Raw genomic sequence first — 20,354 nt, forward strand, 5'->3', positions numbered from 1 at the left:
ACTTCGTCAAATTTATAAGAATGTGAGTCATTCTCCAATTGATAAATGGTCAAAGGATATGAACAGGCAGTTTTTCTATGAAGACATCAAAACTATATATAGACATATGAAAAAATGTCCTAAATCATTATTGATTTAGAGAAATGCAAGTAAACACAACTGTAAGACATCATCTTATGCCTATCAGATTGGCTAAAATGATAGATACCCTTCAATTGGGAAATGGCTAAACAAGTTGAGGTTATATGACTGTGATAGAATATTACTGCGTTATAAGAAATGATGAACTGGTTCACTATAGAAAAACATGGAAAGACTTGAACCTATGAAGGAAGATGCTATCCACCTCCAGAGAAAGAATTGACATAGAAATATGTATAGTCTTACATATATATGTGTGTGTGTGTATACACATATATGCATGTGTGAATATATATGTGTGTGCATGTATATATAGATAGATAGATATACATATATATACATATGCATATACATATATATATACATATATATATATATATTCATGTTTAATTGTAGCCTCCTCTAGGGCAGAGTGGGGAGGGAGAGAAAGAAAAAAGTGAACAGCAGAGAACGAAAGAAAACGTAGAAGTAAACACAGAAAAACTGCATAGATTTGAAAACAATATTTGTTTGTTTTTGTTTTTCACTAGGCAATGGAGTTAAGTGACTTGCCCAGGGTCACACAGCTAGTAAGCTTCAAGTGTCCGAGGCCAGGTATATACTCAGGTTCTCCTGACTCCAGAGCTGGTGCTCTATCCACTGCACCACTTAGCTACCTCAATGTGTAGTATTTATTACATCACAGAGATTGCCGTCCTTTGTTCTTGAAGAGGACCATGACATCTAGGAGGTGATGCCATGACATGCAAATGAATTGGATTTAAGCAAAGGAGAGCTGTGCAAAGCCACCAATCTCACTTTCTCCTCCAGAGCCATCTGGGTCCAGTGGCAAGATATAGATTAGGATGACTGGAAATGGCCCAGAAAGAAGTGGAGGACTGTGGCCTTTTCAAGCTAAGGTCTTTAACCTCAATTTAATTTAATAAGAAATGAGGCAGAGAATAGCCTCCTTTAAAAAAATCAATTTGTGAGGGGAAGACCCTTAGGGTTTCTGGCCAAAAGAGAAACAATTGCTATTTACATAGCTTTTCACTTGAACCCTCGGACCCCTCTCCCACTTTCCAGTGGTGGTGGTGGTGCAGTTCTTTACAGACACTTTACCCTAAGGAGACAATTTGACTGTTCATACTATTTGAATGACATGGAGTCACCAACTACAGTCCTTTCAGTGAAATAGAGGTCTATGAGACCTCACTATTTGACCTACCACTATGGCCTTGAGATCCCAGGTACTGTCACCACACTTACCAGCAGGTGCTCTGCCCAGAGGAATATAAATTTTGATGGCTGAAAGTTCCTGAGATATCTTAGGGTTTACAGGCTAGATTTCTTTCTTAAGCATCATGCCTTAAATCCAAAACACTCTGGCTTTCATTGATTGGCCAACAATGAGTTCCAGCCTAAGTTTCATTTGGTCAAATTGTTTGGGCTCTGATGGCTCAGAGTAAGTGTAAATAGCAATTGTTCCTGTTTTGGCCAGAAAACTGAGGGTCTTCCCCTCCCAGATCGATTGTTTTTTGGCTAAGTAAAACAGGACATTCTTTGCCTCATTTCTTACTTATCCTTAACCACTGAATGGGCATTGTCTCAGTCAAACTGAGACCTGTGAAAGACCTTAGCTTAAAAAGGCCAAGGTCTCCCACTGCATCCGGGTTAATCTCTATTCATTCTGATCTTTATCTTTCCACTGGACCCAGATGGCTCTGGAAGAGAGAGAGGCTGATGACTTTGCACATCCCTCCCTCACTTAAATCCAATTCACTTGCAAGTCATGACATTACCTTCCTGTAGTCATGGTCCTCTTTAAGAACAAAGGAGAAACAACTATTTGACCTGACACTATGGCCTTCCGATCCCAGGCACTGTCATCTGACCTACCAATGTACCCTCAGCCTCACCATCTGACTTTCAGCTTCACCCTTAGAATTTCTGGATCTTTCTATTTTCCTTGAAGCCGAAGTCTTGTGTATTTGTTATTTCTCCCAAATTAAACATAAGGTCTTTGAGAGCAGGGACTATCTTGTTTTTTCAGTTTGTATCCCCAGAATTAAGCACATTGTTCAGCACAAAGTAAGCCCTTAAATGCATTTTCCTTCCTCCCTTCCTTTCTTCTTTCCTACGGAGACTACCCACAATCCATCATAACTCTGCCCTTTTCTCTCCCACCTCTTCCCTGTCACTCTCATTTGCCCCTCTATCACCTGTGAAAATATAATGAAGAATGTGATGCCTGCGAGTGATACAGAAAATGTTTTTTTCCAGTGGAACAGAGAATGTATAGGATGGTGCAATATTTCATTTTAATGGGCATCAATGTACCCCTCAACTATGACCAGCCCCACTATCCTTCCTCACTCCCACTTCCACCCCCTTGCCACTGTCTCCCGGGCCCTATGAGATGAGAGCAACAGTAACAATAGTAGTGGCAGAAGTAAAGGCAGTGTCTAGCACAATTCCTTATACACAGTAGGTGCTTAATGTTTGTTGAACTGAATTGAATTGGAGGCAATGTGATACTATTGTACCACCTGGGAGCCAGAAGACCCGAGTCACTTAATACCTACATGATAAGGTCATACAAGCAAGTCACTTGAACTCTGAGACTCTGTTGCCTTATCTGTAAAGTGAAGGTGTTGACTTAAGAGTCCACAGGGTCCCTTCTAGTTCTAAATCTGTGATCCTATGAAAAGTAGGGACTATCAAATTAACTGATTGAGGGACAATGTCTTTCCCCCTCAGTGCCCTTCTCTGTACACTTATCCTTTAGTGAACCTGGAGCCAAATCACAGGGAAATCCTGGATGCCACAAGATTAACATGTTACAAGGTTTAAAAACTCAAGCCCAAGATCCCTGAAGGTTGCACCGTTTACATCACCTGTATAATGATTCCTTTCTCCTTATATTCAACTTGTAGTGCTTTGGAAAACATGCGTACAAAAGCCTAGAAAGAAAAGGAATTAGTCATCAGAAAATCTCTCTCCTATTAACCCCAGGATACTAGAAGGGATCCCAAAGGAGCTTCTCTTTTTTAGCCCTGAAAATCTTAGTATCATCTTTCATTTTTCTCTCTCCTTCATCCCCTACCTCCAATTCTGTCTATTTTATACCTACAAAAATCCCTCCTATGCCTCCCCTATTCTCTATTCAATACAAACTTTTTATCAGGCATTTAAGGTTCTCTAAAATCTAACTGCAACCTACCTTTCCAGTCTTATTTCATATCACTCCCCTTTATTACACTCTGTTCTCTATCCAAACAGTACCACTAATTATACCCCAATCATATTCTGCCCTTTTCTGCTGTGTTCAGTCATTTCAGTTGTGTCTGACTCCTTGTGACCCCATTTGGGGTTTTCTTGGCAAAGATCCTAGAGTGGTTTGCCATCTTCTTCTCCAGCTCATTTTACAGGTGAGGAAACTGAGGCAAACAGGGTTAAGTGACTTGCCCAGGGTCACACAGCTAGTAAGTGTCTGAGGCCTGATTCGAGTCTTCCTGATTCCAAACCCAATGCTCTATTCACTGTGCCACCTAGTTACCCTCTGCCCTTTTCACTCCTATGTATGTGCATCTTATGCCTAGAGTACTCCCTCTTCATAGTAATGATAGCTAACATTTATATAGCACTTACTATTGCTAGGCACAGCTTTAACTCTTTACAATTTTTATCTCATTTGATTCTCACAATGGCCTTCAGAGGTAGGTGCTGTTATTATCATCTCCATTTCAGAGATAAGGAAACTGGGGCAAATAGGGTTTAAGGTCAGCCCAGGGTCACACAGACACTAAGTATCTGAAGCCCAATTTGAACTCAGATCTTCCTGACTCCAGGTTACCCACTACACAACCTAGCTCATCCTTCAAAGCTCATGCCCTGTGTTATCTATATTACATGACATCTATTTGTACATATGTCATATATGCCCCCTGCTCCCTGACTCCTCCTAATAGGCTGTAAACTCCATGAAAGGAGGTTCTATGACATGTTTCATCTTTTTATGTTAAGCATATTACACATAGTAGGCACTCAATAAATTTTTCTTGAATGTCCAGTGCATTGTATGTAGTAGGTATTTAATTTTTTAATTGAAATGAAAAGATAGCAATTTACCAATTATGAATGAGTGTTGATTTCCATAAAGATCTTTCTATTGCCTTGTACTGGAAAGAACTTTCCCATAATAGTGAAATCATTCGTTTTAGTGGGGAAAACTCAATGTATTTAATTTATATTCTTCTGTCATATATCACTTATCTTCCCAAGTTCAAATTTTGTTTGCCTCAGTTTCCTCATCTGTAAAATGAGCTGGAGGAGATAGCAAACCACTCCAATCACAAAAAGTCCAACACAACTGAAATGACTAAACTGCAATGACAAAAGCACTTTTTTCCCTTGGATTTGTTTGATGTCTTTGTGGACATCCCTGCTAACCTCTTGCCTTTCATGGTTGGATGACCTCTTGGTGCCACATCACTGCTACTATATTATAAGTTTCTCTATTAGTTTTTAAAGGTCTCGAGGGCAGCATCAATCTTGGTGTTCCCCTCTGTATCTCGAACACAGCAGGCAATTAATAAGTGTCCACTGATTTTAATCAGCTTCTTTCTTAGAAACCTCAGATTAAACTGCGTAGAACTCATCTCAGCAACAAATCCCAACCCTAGCCTTTAGCCAGAACCTTTTATGAACTCTTTCTACCCTGGATTACATTCTAAACTAGTTGAGCCTTTGAGAAAGCATTTTAGAAAATCTCTCATAAATCAGATTGGAAAAAGGAAGGGGAGAACAAAATGGGGAAATCTATGTAATACCATTCAACTTGATGGACATTGAGACATCAAATTGGGCTCTCACTCACTTTTGTAGATGAGTAAAGGCTACATAATGGCCAAGGGAAGAGACCTGCCCCTGAGGACATATTCAGAACCAGTCCTTTCCGCCTGAAATCAAAATGAGCAAAGTTTCACATACACTTGTGACAAGGTTCCATCATGCACAGAAAAAAAAAAAGCAATAACTGTAGGATTGCCGCACAACTTTCCATGTTCCCATTTGTATTAAGAAAATGGCTTCTAAATCTTATAAAATGGCTTTACCATTCCCCTTTGTTAATTAGGATCCCCCAATAATGTTTGTTGAACTTACAATAGCTACAATGTCATCTTTGGGGTTCTTGCTGTGGGGTCAGGGCATAGAAGCAACCTTGATATAATAAAAGCCTTCACAATCCTTCTGGTAACCAATTCTGGATGGTTTCAGATGGACTCATGGTACTTCCAGTGTCATGCTGATATAGGTAATATTATAGAATGTCCCCAACTGTTCTCTTTGCCTTACTTTTAAAGCAGAAATTTCTTTTTAAAAATAAATCTTATGTGATGTCTCAATTCAACTCAATTAGGTAATTATTTATCAAGTGCCTAATATGTGCAAAGCATTATACTTGTGATACAAAGACAGAAATAAAAATAGTTCCTGCCTTCATAGAGTATACATTCTAGAGAGGCAGACTGGTAGAATGGAATTGAATGCTAGATTTGAAGTCAGGAGATCTAAGAACTCTCTCCCTCTTGAAATTATTTTGAGTTCATTTATTTGGATAAAAGTATTCTCCTCTGCCCCTAACCCCAGGAGAATGTGAGCTCCTAAGGGGATGGATATGGTTCACTTTTTTGTCTTTGTATTTACCTTGCAGTGGAGGCTAAAAATGGTTTAACGAAAGCATAGCAAGATAGCCACCTAAGCAAAGTTATCACAAGAGCATTCAAGAATGAAAATGGTAGAAGGGCTACAAACCAGGGCAAAAATGGAGATTTGCAAAAACCATACTAACAAACTGTTTGCTCCATCACAAACAGTGAACCACCATGCCTGGACCACAGTTTCAGACATACTTCTCTGGAGCTTATAGAAACGGCAAAAGAGAACAAAAGTGGGGAAAGTGGTCAGATTGGACCAAGTATAGATAAAAAGTGATACAAGTTGGAGGTAATAGAATTGTGATGATATTGAGGGTCTAAGATGAGGAACATACTAAAGGTGTGGGGGGGGGAAATAGAAGACTTTATTAAATATTGGGAAAAGGTAACTAAGGTAACTAAGAGAACATCAGTTACTGTCGACCTACTCTCCCTTCTACACAAAATTGTTGGAAAAGTCCTTTCTCCACAATCAAGGGCAAACACGGTGAGAGTAGTAGCAGGGAAACGGCAAATTTTTGCACTTGATATTCCATAATTGACCACATCTTTACCTTTTTGCAATTCACAGAGAGATGTAGAGAATTTAAGATTGTGCTGATTGTTTGCAGATAAACAAAGCATTTGATTCAAGAGGCCAAAATATTGCCTTACAAACTCTTTTACAAATAGGTGTCTCCCTTCCGTACATTGCTATAATCCAAGATTTCTTGGAAGACATAACAGAAATAACCTTCTTCAATGTCTATGTCTCTCTGAACACAAACATCAGGTGACACATAAAAAAGAAAGATGTATGTTCCCCGAAGGTATTTTTTGTAATTGTTTTTATTGGAATATTTCATGTGAAAAACCCAAACTCAGGAGAAGGTAGCTGGAATAGATCAAATGGTACCGATTAACACAATGGTATCACCATTAGGCATACACAAGTTACACCCAACATCATTTGTTCATGGCAACACACAGCAGCAACATGATAACTGGCTGTGTTGTGCAATTTGAAAGAAATCCAGCATGGAGCCCAGGTCAAAGAGGGAATCACTTGAATACCAAGATTCAACAAATTCTCCTGTTTATGGATGACATTGTGCTAATTGTATCAATCCCCAAATCTGTAAGTACTCAAAGGAATCTGAGCTGTCAAATCACACAGGAAAAACCGACTGGATGAAGAACATCTGTTTTCCAGATTTTAACATATATTTAGGGATGAGCGCCCTAGATAATTTACCCAACAGTTGTTTTTCTGGGACAGATAATGCCAATGGACAGTGAGATGACCCAGAGTTGAACAGGAGGAGGACAGCAGGCTGGATTGCTTTCAGAAAATTTTGAAGCTTTTTTGAATCTCAGGTTCCCATGAAAGCAAAGGCCAATCTTTTCAATACTAATATTTTACAAGTGTATAATAATGGTAAAGAGATGTGATATGTCACTGCCTCTGAAGAATTAGAAACGAGTATCCCACAGAACAGAGTGGAAAGGCACATGCTATACATGTGAGTAGTCTACACATATAACCAACAAGGAACTCTATCAATGAATGGGAGCAAAGAAACTATATAATAGAAAGATGAGCTGATTAAGCCATGGCAGGTAGGCAGGAAGGGTGCTCTGATGGTACCCTTTCAATATCAGAAGAAAATGAGCAAGGCATCTAACATGTTGGGAGGATCCCTTGTGGAAAACTTTTGGGAAAACACAGAAAAGAGTAGTATGGCATTGGTAGGCATGGATGGATTACAAACCACATCACTGAAGGATACTGCCAAACTGATGAGAACATGGATCCACTGGAGCAATGAATATTGAATTTGTTTAAAGTCTGCCCAGCACATAATAGATGCTTAACAAATGTTTATGGAGTTGAATTTAATTAAATTCCAGGCTCTTCCATTTGTATGTTTATGTGACCTTGGGCAAATACATTCAGCTTTCTGGGCCTCAGTTGCTTCATCTATAAAACAAAAGGTTTTATAAACAAAAGGACAATTAAGGTCCTTTATGGCTCTTATTGACCATAGGAATTAAGTTATAAGTCTAAAATATTTTTCCTGTGAAAAATAAGAAAATTTGCTATTTACTGGCTGAAGACCATGTGAAAGAAAATGTATTAGTACAGACATTTTCAAATAGGTGCTAAATAATAATAGTTAACATTTATAAAATTTCTACTATGTGCTAGCCACTATGCTAAGTGCCTTACAGTGATTATATTATTTGATCCTCACAACAACCCTAGGAGGTAGGTGCTATTATTATCCCCATTTTCCAGATAAAGAAACTGGTAGACAAAGGTAAGTGACTTACCCAGGATCACACAGTTAGTGTCTGAGGCAAGATTTGAATTTAGGTCTACATAACTCCAAACCCAGCACTCTAGAACTATCCACTATGGGGTGTGTGTGTGTGTGTGTGTGTGTGTGTGTGTGTGTGTGTGTATGTGTGTGTGATGGGGGGGTTATGCACGCATGTCAGTCTGTCTCTGTGTGTATATATGTATATATACATACGTTTTACATGTACTTCTCTGTTTGTGTGTTGTCATCCCCATCCCACCCCAGACTCTTATGGTCAGAGATTGTTTTAATTTTTGCCTCCGTAGCTCCAGGGCTAGCCAGGCACATGCCTAATAAATACTGTTTTAAGTGATTTGAATTGAAGCCAGGGATCCTTGAAAAATGCAGTTCAGTTTGAATTAAAAGGGCCAGGCTGCCACTTTAGCATTTTGACTTATACAATACCCAAGTCCATATGAAAAGTTAGCCAGAAGATTCTGGAAAGATGGTGGAGTAAGTCAGAAAATTCCAAGCTCTCCAGATTTTGCCCACAAACAAAATAAAATAGCACCTCCAGGTGAACAGAGAGCAGCAAAAATAAATAAGAGTAGGGGCAGAACAGTGGTCCTTCTGGGACAATCAGAAAAGATCTGAAGAAAAATCCCAGGAGGAGGTTTGGTCCCTGTGAAGAACAAACACCTCAAGGCTAGTTGCACTTAAACGACAAGCCACTCCTGCCGTGGTTATCTGGTTCAGAGGCTGCCTTGCTTCCAGCCACAGGAACTTTCACCCCCAGAACAGTGAGGGGAGTTGGGCATCTGAGCCAGGGAAGATCTAGGGAGCCTCTGCTGACAAGGAATGCCAGACCCAGCTGTGCTGTGGAGACACACCTTGGGTGAGAAGGAACCAGCCCGTGCCTAGTGAGTTAAGAAGCAGTGGGGCAAGGATACCACTGTCTGTGGGCACTTACAGGAAGCTGAAGGTCTTGGTTTCAGTCCCAAGCCAGAGGGGAGAACTGAAGGAGGATCTGAAGTCAGAGGCACCATCCCCCATACCCCAGGAGTAGAGGTGATTACAAAAAACAAGCTGCTACAAATAAAAAAAAAATGCACAGACAAAGGAGAAAGAATCCAACCACAGAGAGCTGCTATGGGAATAGATAAGACCAGGGTTCATCTTCAAAGGAGGATACTGAAGCAAAGAAACCCTTTTCTACACCAAGGAGTAACGTCAAATGGTCACCTGCCCAAAAGTAATTTATAGTTCTTTAAAAGACTTTTAAAATCAAGTGAGAGATTGAGGAAAAATTAAAATAAATAAGTAAGAACAATCCAAGAAAAGCAAGAAGATTATGAAAAGAAAGTCAACCAGTGGGAAAAGGACTTCCAAAATCTTGAGGAAGAAAATGACTCCTTGAAAATCAGGGCAAGGGGGGCAGTTAGGTGGCACAGCGGATAGAGCACTGGCCCTGTGGTTAGAGCACTGGCCCTGGAGTCAGGAGGACCTGAGTTCAAATCTGGCCTCAGACACATAAGACTTACTAGTTGTGTGACCCTGGGCAAATCACTTAACCCCATTGCCTAGCCAAAAAAAGGAAAAAAGGAAAAAAAAAGAAAATCAGGGCAAGGGGAAGCTAGCAAAGTTATAAGAGACCAAGAAATAATAAAACAAAATATAAAGAATGAAAAAACAGAAGAGAATGCAAAACATCTCATAAGAAAAACAACTGATCTGGAAAACACATCAGAAAGAGAAAACATAAGTTGGACTACCTGAAAGCTATGATAAAAAAAGAATCCTGATATTATAATAAAAGAAATAATTAAAGAAAATTGTTCTGAAGCATTAGAATAAGAGGAAAAAGTAGAAATAGAAAAAATCCACTGATCACCGCCTGAAAGAGTTCCTATGACAAAAACCCACAGGAATATCATAGTCAAATTCTGGAACCCCCCAGCTCAAGGAGAAAATATAAGCAACGAGAAAAAAATAATTTAAATATGGTGGTGCCACAATTAGAATCACACAAGATCTAGCAGCAATAACACTAAAAGACTGCAGGTCTTGGAACATTATATACCAAAGAGTAAAAGAACTGTAGTTCCAGCCAAAAATATCATACACAGCAAAGCTAAGCATAATCCTAAATGGAAACCCCCCCCCACATTTAATGAATTGTCAGATTTTCAGGATTCTGTTTTTATTAATTAATTAATTTTTAGTTTTCTACATTCACTTCCACAAGATTTTGAGTTCCAAATTTTCTCCCAATCTCTCCCCTCTCCCCCCAAGATGCCATGGATTCTGAATACCCTTCCTTCCATCTGCCCTCCCTTCTGTTACACCCCTTCTCTTATCCTCTTCCCCTTCTATTTTCCTGTAGGGTAGGATAGATTTCTATACCCCATTGCTTATATATCCTATTTCCCAGTTGCATGTAAAAACAATTTTTAACATTCATTTTTAAAACTTTGAGTTCCAAATTCTCTCTCTTCCTCCCTCCCCACCCACCCTCATTGAGAAGGCAAGCAATTCAATATAGGTTATAGGTAGTCATGCAAAACACTTCCATAATAGTCATGTTGTGAAAGACTAACTATTTCCCTCCATCCTATCCTGCCCCCCATTTATTCTATTCTCTCTTTTGACCCTGTCCCTCCTCAGAAGTGTTTGCTTCTGATTACCCCCTCTCCCAATCTGCCTTCTCTTCTCTCATCCCCCCTCTCTTATCCCCTTCCCCCCTATTTTCCTGTAAGGTAAGATAGATTTCCATACCTAATTGAGTGTGTATGTTATTCCCTCCTTAAGTTAAATCCAATGACAGTAAGAGTCATTCATTCTCTCTTACCTCCCCTTTCTTCCCCTCCATTGTAAAAACTTTTTCTTGCTTCTTTTATGTGAAATAATTTACCCAATTCTACCTCTCCCTTTCTCTTTCTCCCAGTACAATCCTCTCTCACCCCTTAATTTTATTTTTTAGATATCATTCCTTCATATTCAACTCACCCTGTGCCCTCTGTCAATATATTTATATTCCCTCCAACTACCCTAATACTGAGGAAAGTCTTGTGAGTTACAAATATCATCTTTCCATATAGTAATGTAAATAGTTCAACTTTAATAAGTTCCTTATGATTTCTCTTTCCTATTTACCTCTTCACACTTCTCTTGAGAATTGTATTTGAAAGTCAAAATTCTATTCAGCTCTGGTCTTTTCATCAAGAATGCTTGAAAATTCTCTATTTCACTGGATGTCCATTTTTTTCCCCTGAAGGATTATACTCAGTTTTGCTGGGTAGGTGATTCTTGGTTTTAATCCTAGCTCCTTTGACTTCTAGAATATCATATTCAAAGCCATCTGATCTTTTAATGTAGAAACTGCTAAATCTTGTGTTATCCTGATTGTGTTTCCACAATATTTGTTTCTTTCTGGCTGCTTGTAATATTTTCTCTTTGACCTGGGAACTCTGAATTTGGCTATAATATTACTAGGAGTTTTCTTTTAGGGATCTTTTTCAGGAGGTGATTGGTGGATGCTTTCAATTTCTATTTTACCCTCTCATTCTAGAATCTCAGGGTAGTTTTCCTTGATAATTTCTTGAAAGATGGTGTCAAGGCTCTTTTTGATCATGGCTTTCAGGTAGTCCAATAATTTCTAAATTATCTCTCCTGGATCTATTTTCTATTTCAGTTGTTTTTCTAATGAGATATTTCCCATTGTCTTCTATTTTTTTTCATTCTTCTGGTTTTGTTTTATAATTTCTTTATTTCTCACAGAGTCATTAGCTTCCATTTGCTCCATTCTAATTTTTAAGGAATTATTTTCTTCAGTGAGATTTTGGACCTCCTTTATCATTTGGCTAATTCTGCTTTTTAAGGCATTCTTCTCCTCATTGGCTTTTTGGACCTCTTTTGCCACTTTGGTTAGTCTATTTTTTAAGGTGTGATTATCTTCAGTATTTTTTGGGCCTCCTTTAGCAAGCTGTTAACTTGTTTTTCATGATTTTCTTGCATCATTCTCATTTCTCTTCCCAGTTTTTCCTCTACTTCTCTTATTTGCTTTTCAAAATCCTTTTTAAGATCTTCCATGGCCTGAGACCGATTCATATTTTTCTTGGAGGCTTTGTATGTAGGAGCTTTGATTTTGTTGTCTTTTTTTGGTTGTATGTTTTGATCTTCTTTGTCACCAAAGAAAGATTCTATAGTCTGAGTTTTTTCCACTGTTTACCCATTTTCCCAGCCAATTACTTGACTTTTTAACTCTTTGTTAAGGTAGGGCTCTGCTTCCAGTGTGGAGGGTGTACTGTCCCAAGCTTCAGGGGTTTTGTGCACCTGTTTTCAGAGATACTTCTAGGGACCTGTAAATTTTCAGTTTTTCCAAGGTGGTATGATCAAAGTAGAGGTTTTTACTCCTTTCCTTGCCTGTGCTTTGGTTTATGAGTGACCACAAGCACTCTTTTCTGCCTTGGAAGTATGAGGAGGATTACCTCTTCACTACCACCACAAGCTTCCCCACGTTAGCACTCTTCCTTGCCCCAGGACTTCCACTCAGGACTGCAACTCAGATCCAAGCATGGGCAAAACAAGAGAATCCTGCCTCAGCATCAGCAAAGAGATCCCTGCAATCTTCCTCTGATCAGCTGCTTGATCCCCCCAACATCTGGGAGCTGAGAACTCTAGAAGCAGCTACCCCCCATGACTGCTTGGAGCTGCACCAGGGCTGGGGCCTGACCATACTCCTGTCTCACCCAGGTCCAACAGACCTTTCCTACTGACCTTCTAAGTTGTCTTTGGCATTTGTGGGTTGAAATGTCTGGAAACCTCCACAGATGTTTGTTATTCAATCCCCTGAGGCATGCTCCCGGTTTGAGAGGGCCCTATCTTTGCCTGTATGCCCCACATTGAACTGTGATCCTCTCCCAGCCTGGCATAACAGACCTTTCCCATCAAACATCCAGGTTGTCTTGGGCTGGAAATTTGTATTCACTCTGCCTTTTTGTGGGTTCTGCTGCTCTAGAATTTGTTTAGAGCAATTTTTTTTACAAGTATTTGAAAGGGTCTGGGGAAGAACTCAGGCAAGTCACTGCTTTCACTCCACCATCTTGGCTCCACTCCCCTCCCATTTTGTTTAAAACAAAAAAAAAACCTGAACTTAATAAAAGATCTGACATACAAGAGCTAAGAGAAATGTAAGATACATACTAAAGACTAATTACAAGGGACTCAATAAGGACAGACTGTTTACTTTTATATGAGGAAATATAAAACATATGTCTTAGATTGTTATTAGTAATTGGGTAGTTCATAAGAAAAATTGGGGTAAACCTGAGTATGATATGATTTTTAAAAGAAAAATTGTTTAGCAACAGCTAAAGAGAGTAATTACCTTACACAAATGAGGTGCAAGAGAAAAAACCAACACAGAGGAATTAGATGGGGCAGGAAGGCTGGTAGTTCTGGAAACCTACTTTCATCAGGAGTGGGTTCAAGAGGGAATAATATATGTCTAGAAGAGTATTAAAGTCTTCTAAATTCAGAAAAAAAAATACAACACTAAGGGGATAGGGAGGGAGGAGAGGATAAAGGAAGGATCTTTAGAGGGGAAGGGGAGGGAATAGATTAAAGGGGAGTATAGAAAGGTGTTTAGGGGCAGCTAGGTGGCACAGTGGATAGAGCACCAGCCCTGAAATCAAGAGGACCTGAGTTCAAATCCTGCCTCAGACTTAACACTTATTAGCTGTGTGACCCTGGGCAAGTCCCTTAACCCCAATTGCCTAAAAATAACAAAAAAAAATTATAAAAAGGTGTTTAGATCAATGGGAATGGGAAGATGAGGGAGGGATCCTTGGAGAGGGGGAGGTTTAGTAATAGGAGGGCAAGGTAGCAGGTAGAAGTAAAGTAGAGGAGTTAGGAGGGTTAGGAAATAAGAGATATGCACAAACATAAAATGAATATGAGAAGTAAAATTTGTTAGAGAAAATGGAGCAAGGGTTGTAATCATGATCTTGGACAAAGTTAGAGCTAAAATAGATGTAATCAAAAGAGAAAAATAGGAAATCTACACTACTTGTCAGCCATATTCATCAACATTATTTTTGGACTATTTAAAATAACTAGATAGCGTAAGGTTAAATTATTGCTGTGGTGTAGGAAATGATGAGTTGGTGGACTTGGAAAACTATGGAAAGACTTCGACTTATGAAGGAAGAGGTTATCCACCCTCAGAGAAACAGGACTAATAAGTACAGTAAGGACTTACATAGATGCAGATGTCTAAGTATATGTATGTAAAGGCATATGTGTGTATGTATGTATGTATGTATATTTATATATATATATATACATATATATACAACATACATATACATTTATGTGCATATGTCTCTCTCTATATGTGTGTATATTTATATATCCACTATTAATTGTGGCCTTCTGAGGGGAGGGGGAGGAAGAAAGAAAAAAGAAAAAAGTGAAAAGTGCACAGCAGAGAACAAAAGAAAACTTACAAGGAAGCAAAGAAAAGATGGACAGCTACAAACACAATACTTAATATTTATTATATAGGCTTCCTTGAAATGGAAATTTATTGCTGTATGTTTTGAATCCTCTCATGTTCTGTTGTGCATATGGCAATACTTTTTTGTCTTTTCTTATTTTATATTTAAGTTTCAATATTTAAGTTGATAATAAAAAAAGAAAAAAGAAAAAAAAGGAAAAGTTGACAAAGAAAAACAGGGAGTTGTGTCTATTTTTTTTAAAAAATCATTACGTCCTGTCATTTGTTAAAACAGTACCAGCAGAAGGAATCAAATGTCTCAGGTATCAGCACCCTGGGAGATTAACCTTTACAATTTCTCCAGTTAAAACCATAAGTAACTGGGCAATCTGCCAGAAAATGGAACTTGGAACTTAGAAAGGGACTGGCTGGCTCAGGACTTACCTTATTTCCATGTCTCTCAGAATCAACCGAGTCATCTAAGAGAGATAACAGGAGTTAAGTATTGCCAAAGATATTTGAGGGTAGGGAGCAGGGAAGATTGAGAATTGAGGGGAGGTCTTAATCCTTTCAATGAGACTGCAACAAGACTGATAAAGATTGCAATAAAGTGGGAAAATTGTGAAAACACCAAAGTCTAGAGCTAAGAAAAGAATTTGTTCCCCAGGATAGAGAGGTTTGGAGGAAGGAGGATTGGAAAGCATTCTCTCTACTTAAGGAGTTCTTTTATTTTTTTTTTCCTTTTTGAATATAAATTTATTTATTTTTAGTTTTCAACATTTACTTCCACAAGATTTTGAGTTCCAAATTTTCACCCCATCTCACCCCTCACCCCACCCTAAGATGGCATGCATTCTGAATACCCCTTACCCTAGTCTGCCCTCTCTTCTATCTCTCCTTCTCTTATTCCCTTCCCCTTCTATTTTCCTGTAGGACAGGATAGACTTCTGTACCCCATTTCCTATATTTCTTATTTCCCAGTTGCATGTGAAAACATTTTTTTAAACATGTGTTTTTAAAACTTTGGGTTCCAAATTTTCTCCCTTCCTCCCTCCCCACCCACCCTCATTGAAAAGGCAAGCAACTCAATATAGGTTATACATGTGCAGTTATGCAAAACACTTCCATAGTAGACATGTTGTGAAAAACTAACTCTATTTCCCTTAATCCTATCCTGCCCACCCCCATTTATTCTATTCTTTCTTTTGACCCTGTCCCTCTCAGAAGTATTTGCTTCTGATTACCCCTTTCCCAATCTGCCCTCCTCTCTATCATCCCCTGCTCTCTTGTCCCCTTCCCCCCTATTTTCCTGTAGGGTAAGACAGATTTCCATACCCAATTGAATGTGTATGTTATTCCCTCCTTAAGCCAAATCCTATGAGAATAAGATTCACTCATTCCCTCTCACCTTCCCCCATTTCCCCTCCACTGTAACAGTCTTTTCTTTTCTCTGTTTTTGTGAGATAATTTACCCCATTCTACCTCTCCCTTTCTTCTTCTCCTAGTATAATCCTCTCTCATCCCTTAATTTTATTCTCCAGATATGACCCCTTAATCTTCAACTCACCCTGTGCCCTCTATCTATCTATCTATCTATCTATCTATCTATCTATCTATCTATCTATCTACATACATACATATAATTTTCCCCCTCCAACTACCCTAACACTGACAAATAACTCTCATGAGTTACAAATACCATCTTTCCATGCAGGAATGTAAACAGTTCAACCTTAATAAGTCTCTTATGATTTCTCTTTCCTGTTTACCTTCTTCTTCATGTTCCACTTGAGTCTTGTATTTGAAAGTCAAATTTTCTATTCAGCTCTGGTCTTTTCATCAAGAATGCTTGAAAGTCCTCTATTTCACTGAATGACTATTTTTTCCCTTGAAGGATTATACTCAGTTTTGCTGGGTAGGTGATTCTTGGTTGTAATCCTATGTCCTTTGCCCTCCGAATATTATATTCCATGCCCTGCGGTCCTTTAATGTAGAAGCTGCTAAATCTTGTGTTATCCTGATTGTGTTTCCACAGTACTTGAATTGTTTCTTTCTGGCAGCTTGTAATATTTTCTCCTTGACCTGGGAACTCTGGAATTTGGCTACAATATTCCTAGGAGTTTTCCTTTGGGGATCTCTTTCAGGAGGAGATCGGTGGATTCTTTCAATTTCTATTTTGCCCTCTGGTTCTAAATATCAGGGCAGTTTTCCTTGATAATTTCTTGAAAGATGATGTCTAGGCTCTTTTTTGATCATGGCTTTCAGATAGTCCAATAATTTTTAAATTCTCTCTCCTGGATCTATTTTCCAGGTCAGTTGTTTTTCCAATGAGATATTTCACATTGTTCTATTTTTCATTCTTTTGGATTTGTTTTACAGTGTCTTGATTTCTCATAAAGTCACTAGCTTCCAATTGCTCTATTCTAATTTTTAAGGAAGTATTTTCTTCAGTAATCTTTTGGACTTCCTTTTCCATTTGGCCAATTTTTCTTTTTAGGGCATTCTTCTCCTCATTGGCTTTTTGGACCTCTTTTGCCATTTGGGTTAGGCTATTTTTTAAGGTGTTATTTTCTTCAGTATTTTTTTGGGTCTCCTTTAGCAAGCTGTTGACTTGTTTTTCATGATTTTCTTGCATCACTCTCATTTCTCTTCCCAGTTTTTCCTCTACTTCTCTTACTTGCTTCTCAAAATCCCTTTTGAGCTCTTCCAAGGCCTGGGACTGATTCATATTTTTCTTGGAGGCTTTGGATGTGGGAGCTTTGACTTTGTTGTCTTCTTCTGTTTGTATGTTTTGATCTTCTTTGTCACCAAAGTAAGATAATATAGTCTGACTCTTTTTGCGCTGCTTGCTCATGATGGCCAATTACTTGAGTTTTAAACTCTTTGTTAAGGTAAGAGTCTGCTTCCAATGTGGAGAATGTACTGTCCCAAGCTTCGGGGTTTTATAGCTATTTTCAGAGATACTTGTGGGGACCTGTAAATTTTCGGTTCTTGCAAGGTGGTATGATAAGTGGCGAGGTGTTTACTCCTTTCCTGGCCTGTGCTCTGGACTATTAGTGACCACAAGTACTCCTTTCTGTCCTGGAATTGTGAGGAAGGTTTCCTCTCTACAGCCACTACAAGGTCTACCACGCCAGAGATCCTCCTCGCCCCAGGACTGCCACCCAGAACCGTGACCCAGATGTAAATACGGGCAAAATAAGAGCCTTCTACCTCCACACTGACAAAAAGATTCTTGCAGTCCCCCTCTGATCAGCCACTGGATTTCTCCTCAGTCTGTGGGCCTGAAGGTCAGGACACAGCCACCGCCCCAGGGCCCGTGCTCTGCACTCTGGACCCAGAGCTGAGACCCCACGCTCCTCTCTCAGCACTGCAGAAACAGACTTTTCTCACTGACCTTCTCAGTTGCCTTTGTGTTCAGGGGTTGAGATGTCTTGGAAACCACCACAACTGCCGCGATTCAGTCCTCTGAGGCCTGCTCCAGGTTCACTGTGGCCTGCGCCCCCACTCTGAACTGCAATCCTCTCCCAGCCCAGCCAATATACCTTTCTGATCAACCATCCAGGTTGTCTTGGGCTGGAAATTTGTTTCACTCTGTTTTTTTTGTGGGTTCTGCTCCTTTAGAATTTGTTTAGAGCCATTTTTTATAATATTTGAAGGGGTTTGGGGGAGAGTTCAAGCAAGTCACTGCTTTCACTCTGCCATCTTGGCTCCGCCCCTCTTGGTTAAGGAGTTCTTAATAGGGGGTCCGGAGACCCATTCTATGTATAAATTTCAGAAGGTCCATATGTTGGATGAGAATAAATCATATATTCATATTCACTCAGCTCTGATTGAAACTTAGTAATTCTTTTTGTAATATGATTTTTGTGGGGTGAAACATTATTCTGAGAAAGATTCACCAGACTGCCTAAGGGGGTCCACTTTTTCTTTTTAAGAAAGCTGGCTATTAAACCAGCCCATTCCTGGGTCCACAACACAAAACAAAGTGAAGAACCTCTGTTCTAGTTATATTCTCTCAGCCTCAGTTTCCTCATCTGTAAAATGAGAATAAAAATAACCCCACCTCCCAAGTTGTTGTGAGAATTTAAAAAATGATATAATATGTGTAAAGCACTTTGCAAACCTTAAAGTCCTAAGTATTTTAGTTTTATTTTTATTAAATATTTTATATATTTTAAATATAAATTAAATATTATTATTATTGAAAACTTAAAGTGATGTATATGTATACATGCTAGATTTATCATTATTATCCAAAAACTAGAGACAAGGCTAAGACAACCATAGGATGGCAAAAACACTTCTAGACAGATCCAGCAGACTTGGATTCAAATCCCAGCTGTGACACTTATTTACTATGAGACAATTCTCACATTGATTTAATCTCTCTGAGCCTCATTTTTCCTCATCTGTAAAACAGGGTGATCTCTCATAGAATTATTGTGAGGAGAGAGGACTTTATAAACTCTAAGGGGCTATATAAGCTTAAAATATTACTATGATATTCTAGACTGTGTTAACAACTTGGCTTAGTAGCTAAATCCATGCTGAAGTATAAATGACACATTTCAAATGCTTTCCTAATACCATATTTTTATGGGAGAGTAGGAGCACTAAGTGCCTCAAAGGAAAAGGAAGGGATAAGAAAGAGGTTTCATGGGAAAGAGAAATGTGTACAGAAAGGAAAAACTGAGGTCATAAGAGCCATAAACTTTGTTTACTTTGTAATTGTGTCTGGGCTGGCTCACCATCATAAAGTGGCTGAATCTAGAGGTTTGTCCAGTTACCCACTAATGTCATTGGGTTTAGGCCAGGTCTACCCAATAAAATACAGAGCTCCTCCAAGATTGCTCTTTCATAGATGACAGGGAAGAGTTATAGTAATACAAGATCATCACTCTGAAACCCCAGGGAGGCTTAATCATTCCTAAACTCCTTCTTCTACTCCCTTAATTTCATTAAAGGTACTTCGCTTACAGTGAGACAAAAATTTGAATGGCCCCAAAGGTTACCACACTGAATCTACCTGACTTTTCTGGTGGATGAAGAGAGTACAATAGACCTGTACTATATTGTAGCACAATGTATTGAGTTCTGGGGCTGAAGTCAAGGAGACCCGTCTTCCTGAATTCAAATCTGCCCTCAGTCACTTACTAGCTATGTGATTTAACCCTGTTTGCCTCAGTTTGCTCATCTGTAAAAGAAGCTAGAGGAGGAAACGCCAGAACACTTCAGTATCTTTGCCAAGAAAAAAAAAATGAGGTCCTAAAGAGTGGGATACACTGAAATGACTAAACAATAATAACATGTTTCCAATTGAACCACAAGGTGATACAGTGAAAAGAGCTTTAGATTTCCAGTCAGAGAACCTGGATTCAAATATCAGCTCTGCTATTTACTGTCTGTGTAACTATGGGCATGTTACTTCTCTCTGTGCCTGTTTCCTCCCCATGTTGAGCTCTTAGATGATCTCAAAGTCCTTCTTCATTCTAAATCTTATGATACTATGACCTTATTTTGGGTACCGTCTCAAAGCTCCCAGTTTTTAGTCAATAGTTGCTTTTTTTTAACCAGACATTCACAGGCTAAAAGGCCATTCTATCCTCTTTTCTTAGCTACCCTTCCATTTACTACCCCAAAATAGTCTTTTTTCTTTTAATTATTGCAGCACCAAGTACACAGTAATTATATTCCCAAGGGTTTTGAGAAAGGAAGACAAGAGCCAACATCCTA

General features: G+C 38.9%; 1 protein-coding gene across 5 annotated transcripts in view; it reads right to left on the bottom strand.

Annotated features, from left to right (window-relative positions):
- HSD17B3 (hydroxysteroid 17-beta dehydrogenase 3) overlaps nucleotides 1-20,354 on the bottom strand; it is a 67,432-nt gene that overhangs the window by 6,546 nt on the left and 40,532 nt on the right. For 2 of the 5 annotated variants that reach the window (XM_078153002.1, XM_020971709.2), the window contains 3 exons: nucleotides 15,063-15,097; nucleotides 5,000-5,081; nucleotides 3,018-3,083 (listed from right to left, as the gene is read on the bottom strand). The exons of 2 other annotated variants lie outside the window; for them this stretch is intronic. In XM_078153002.1, the coding sequence (XP_078009128.1) occupies nucleotides 3,018-3,083; nucleotides 5,000-5,081; nucleotides 15,063-15,097 (183 nt within the window). The remainder of the gene's footprint in view (nucleotides 1-3,017; nucleotides 3,084-4,999; nucleotides 5,082-15,062; nucleotides 15,098-20,354) is intronic. One more of the 5 variants, XM_078153003.1, reaches the window with a different exon arrangement.

This window comes from Phascolarctos cinereus, unplaced genomic scaffold (assembly GCF_003287225.1).
Source record: "Phascolarctos cinereus isolate Bilbo 61053 unplaced genomic scaffold, phaCin_HiC Scaffold_4;HRSCAF=312, whole genome shotgun sequence".
Classification (NCBI taxonomy): Eukaryota; Metazoa; Chordata; class Mammalia; order Diprotodontia; family Phascolarctidae; genus Phascolarctos; species Phascolarctos cinereus.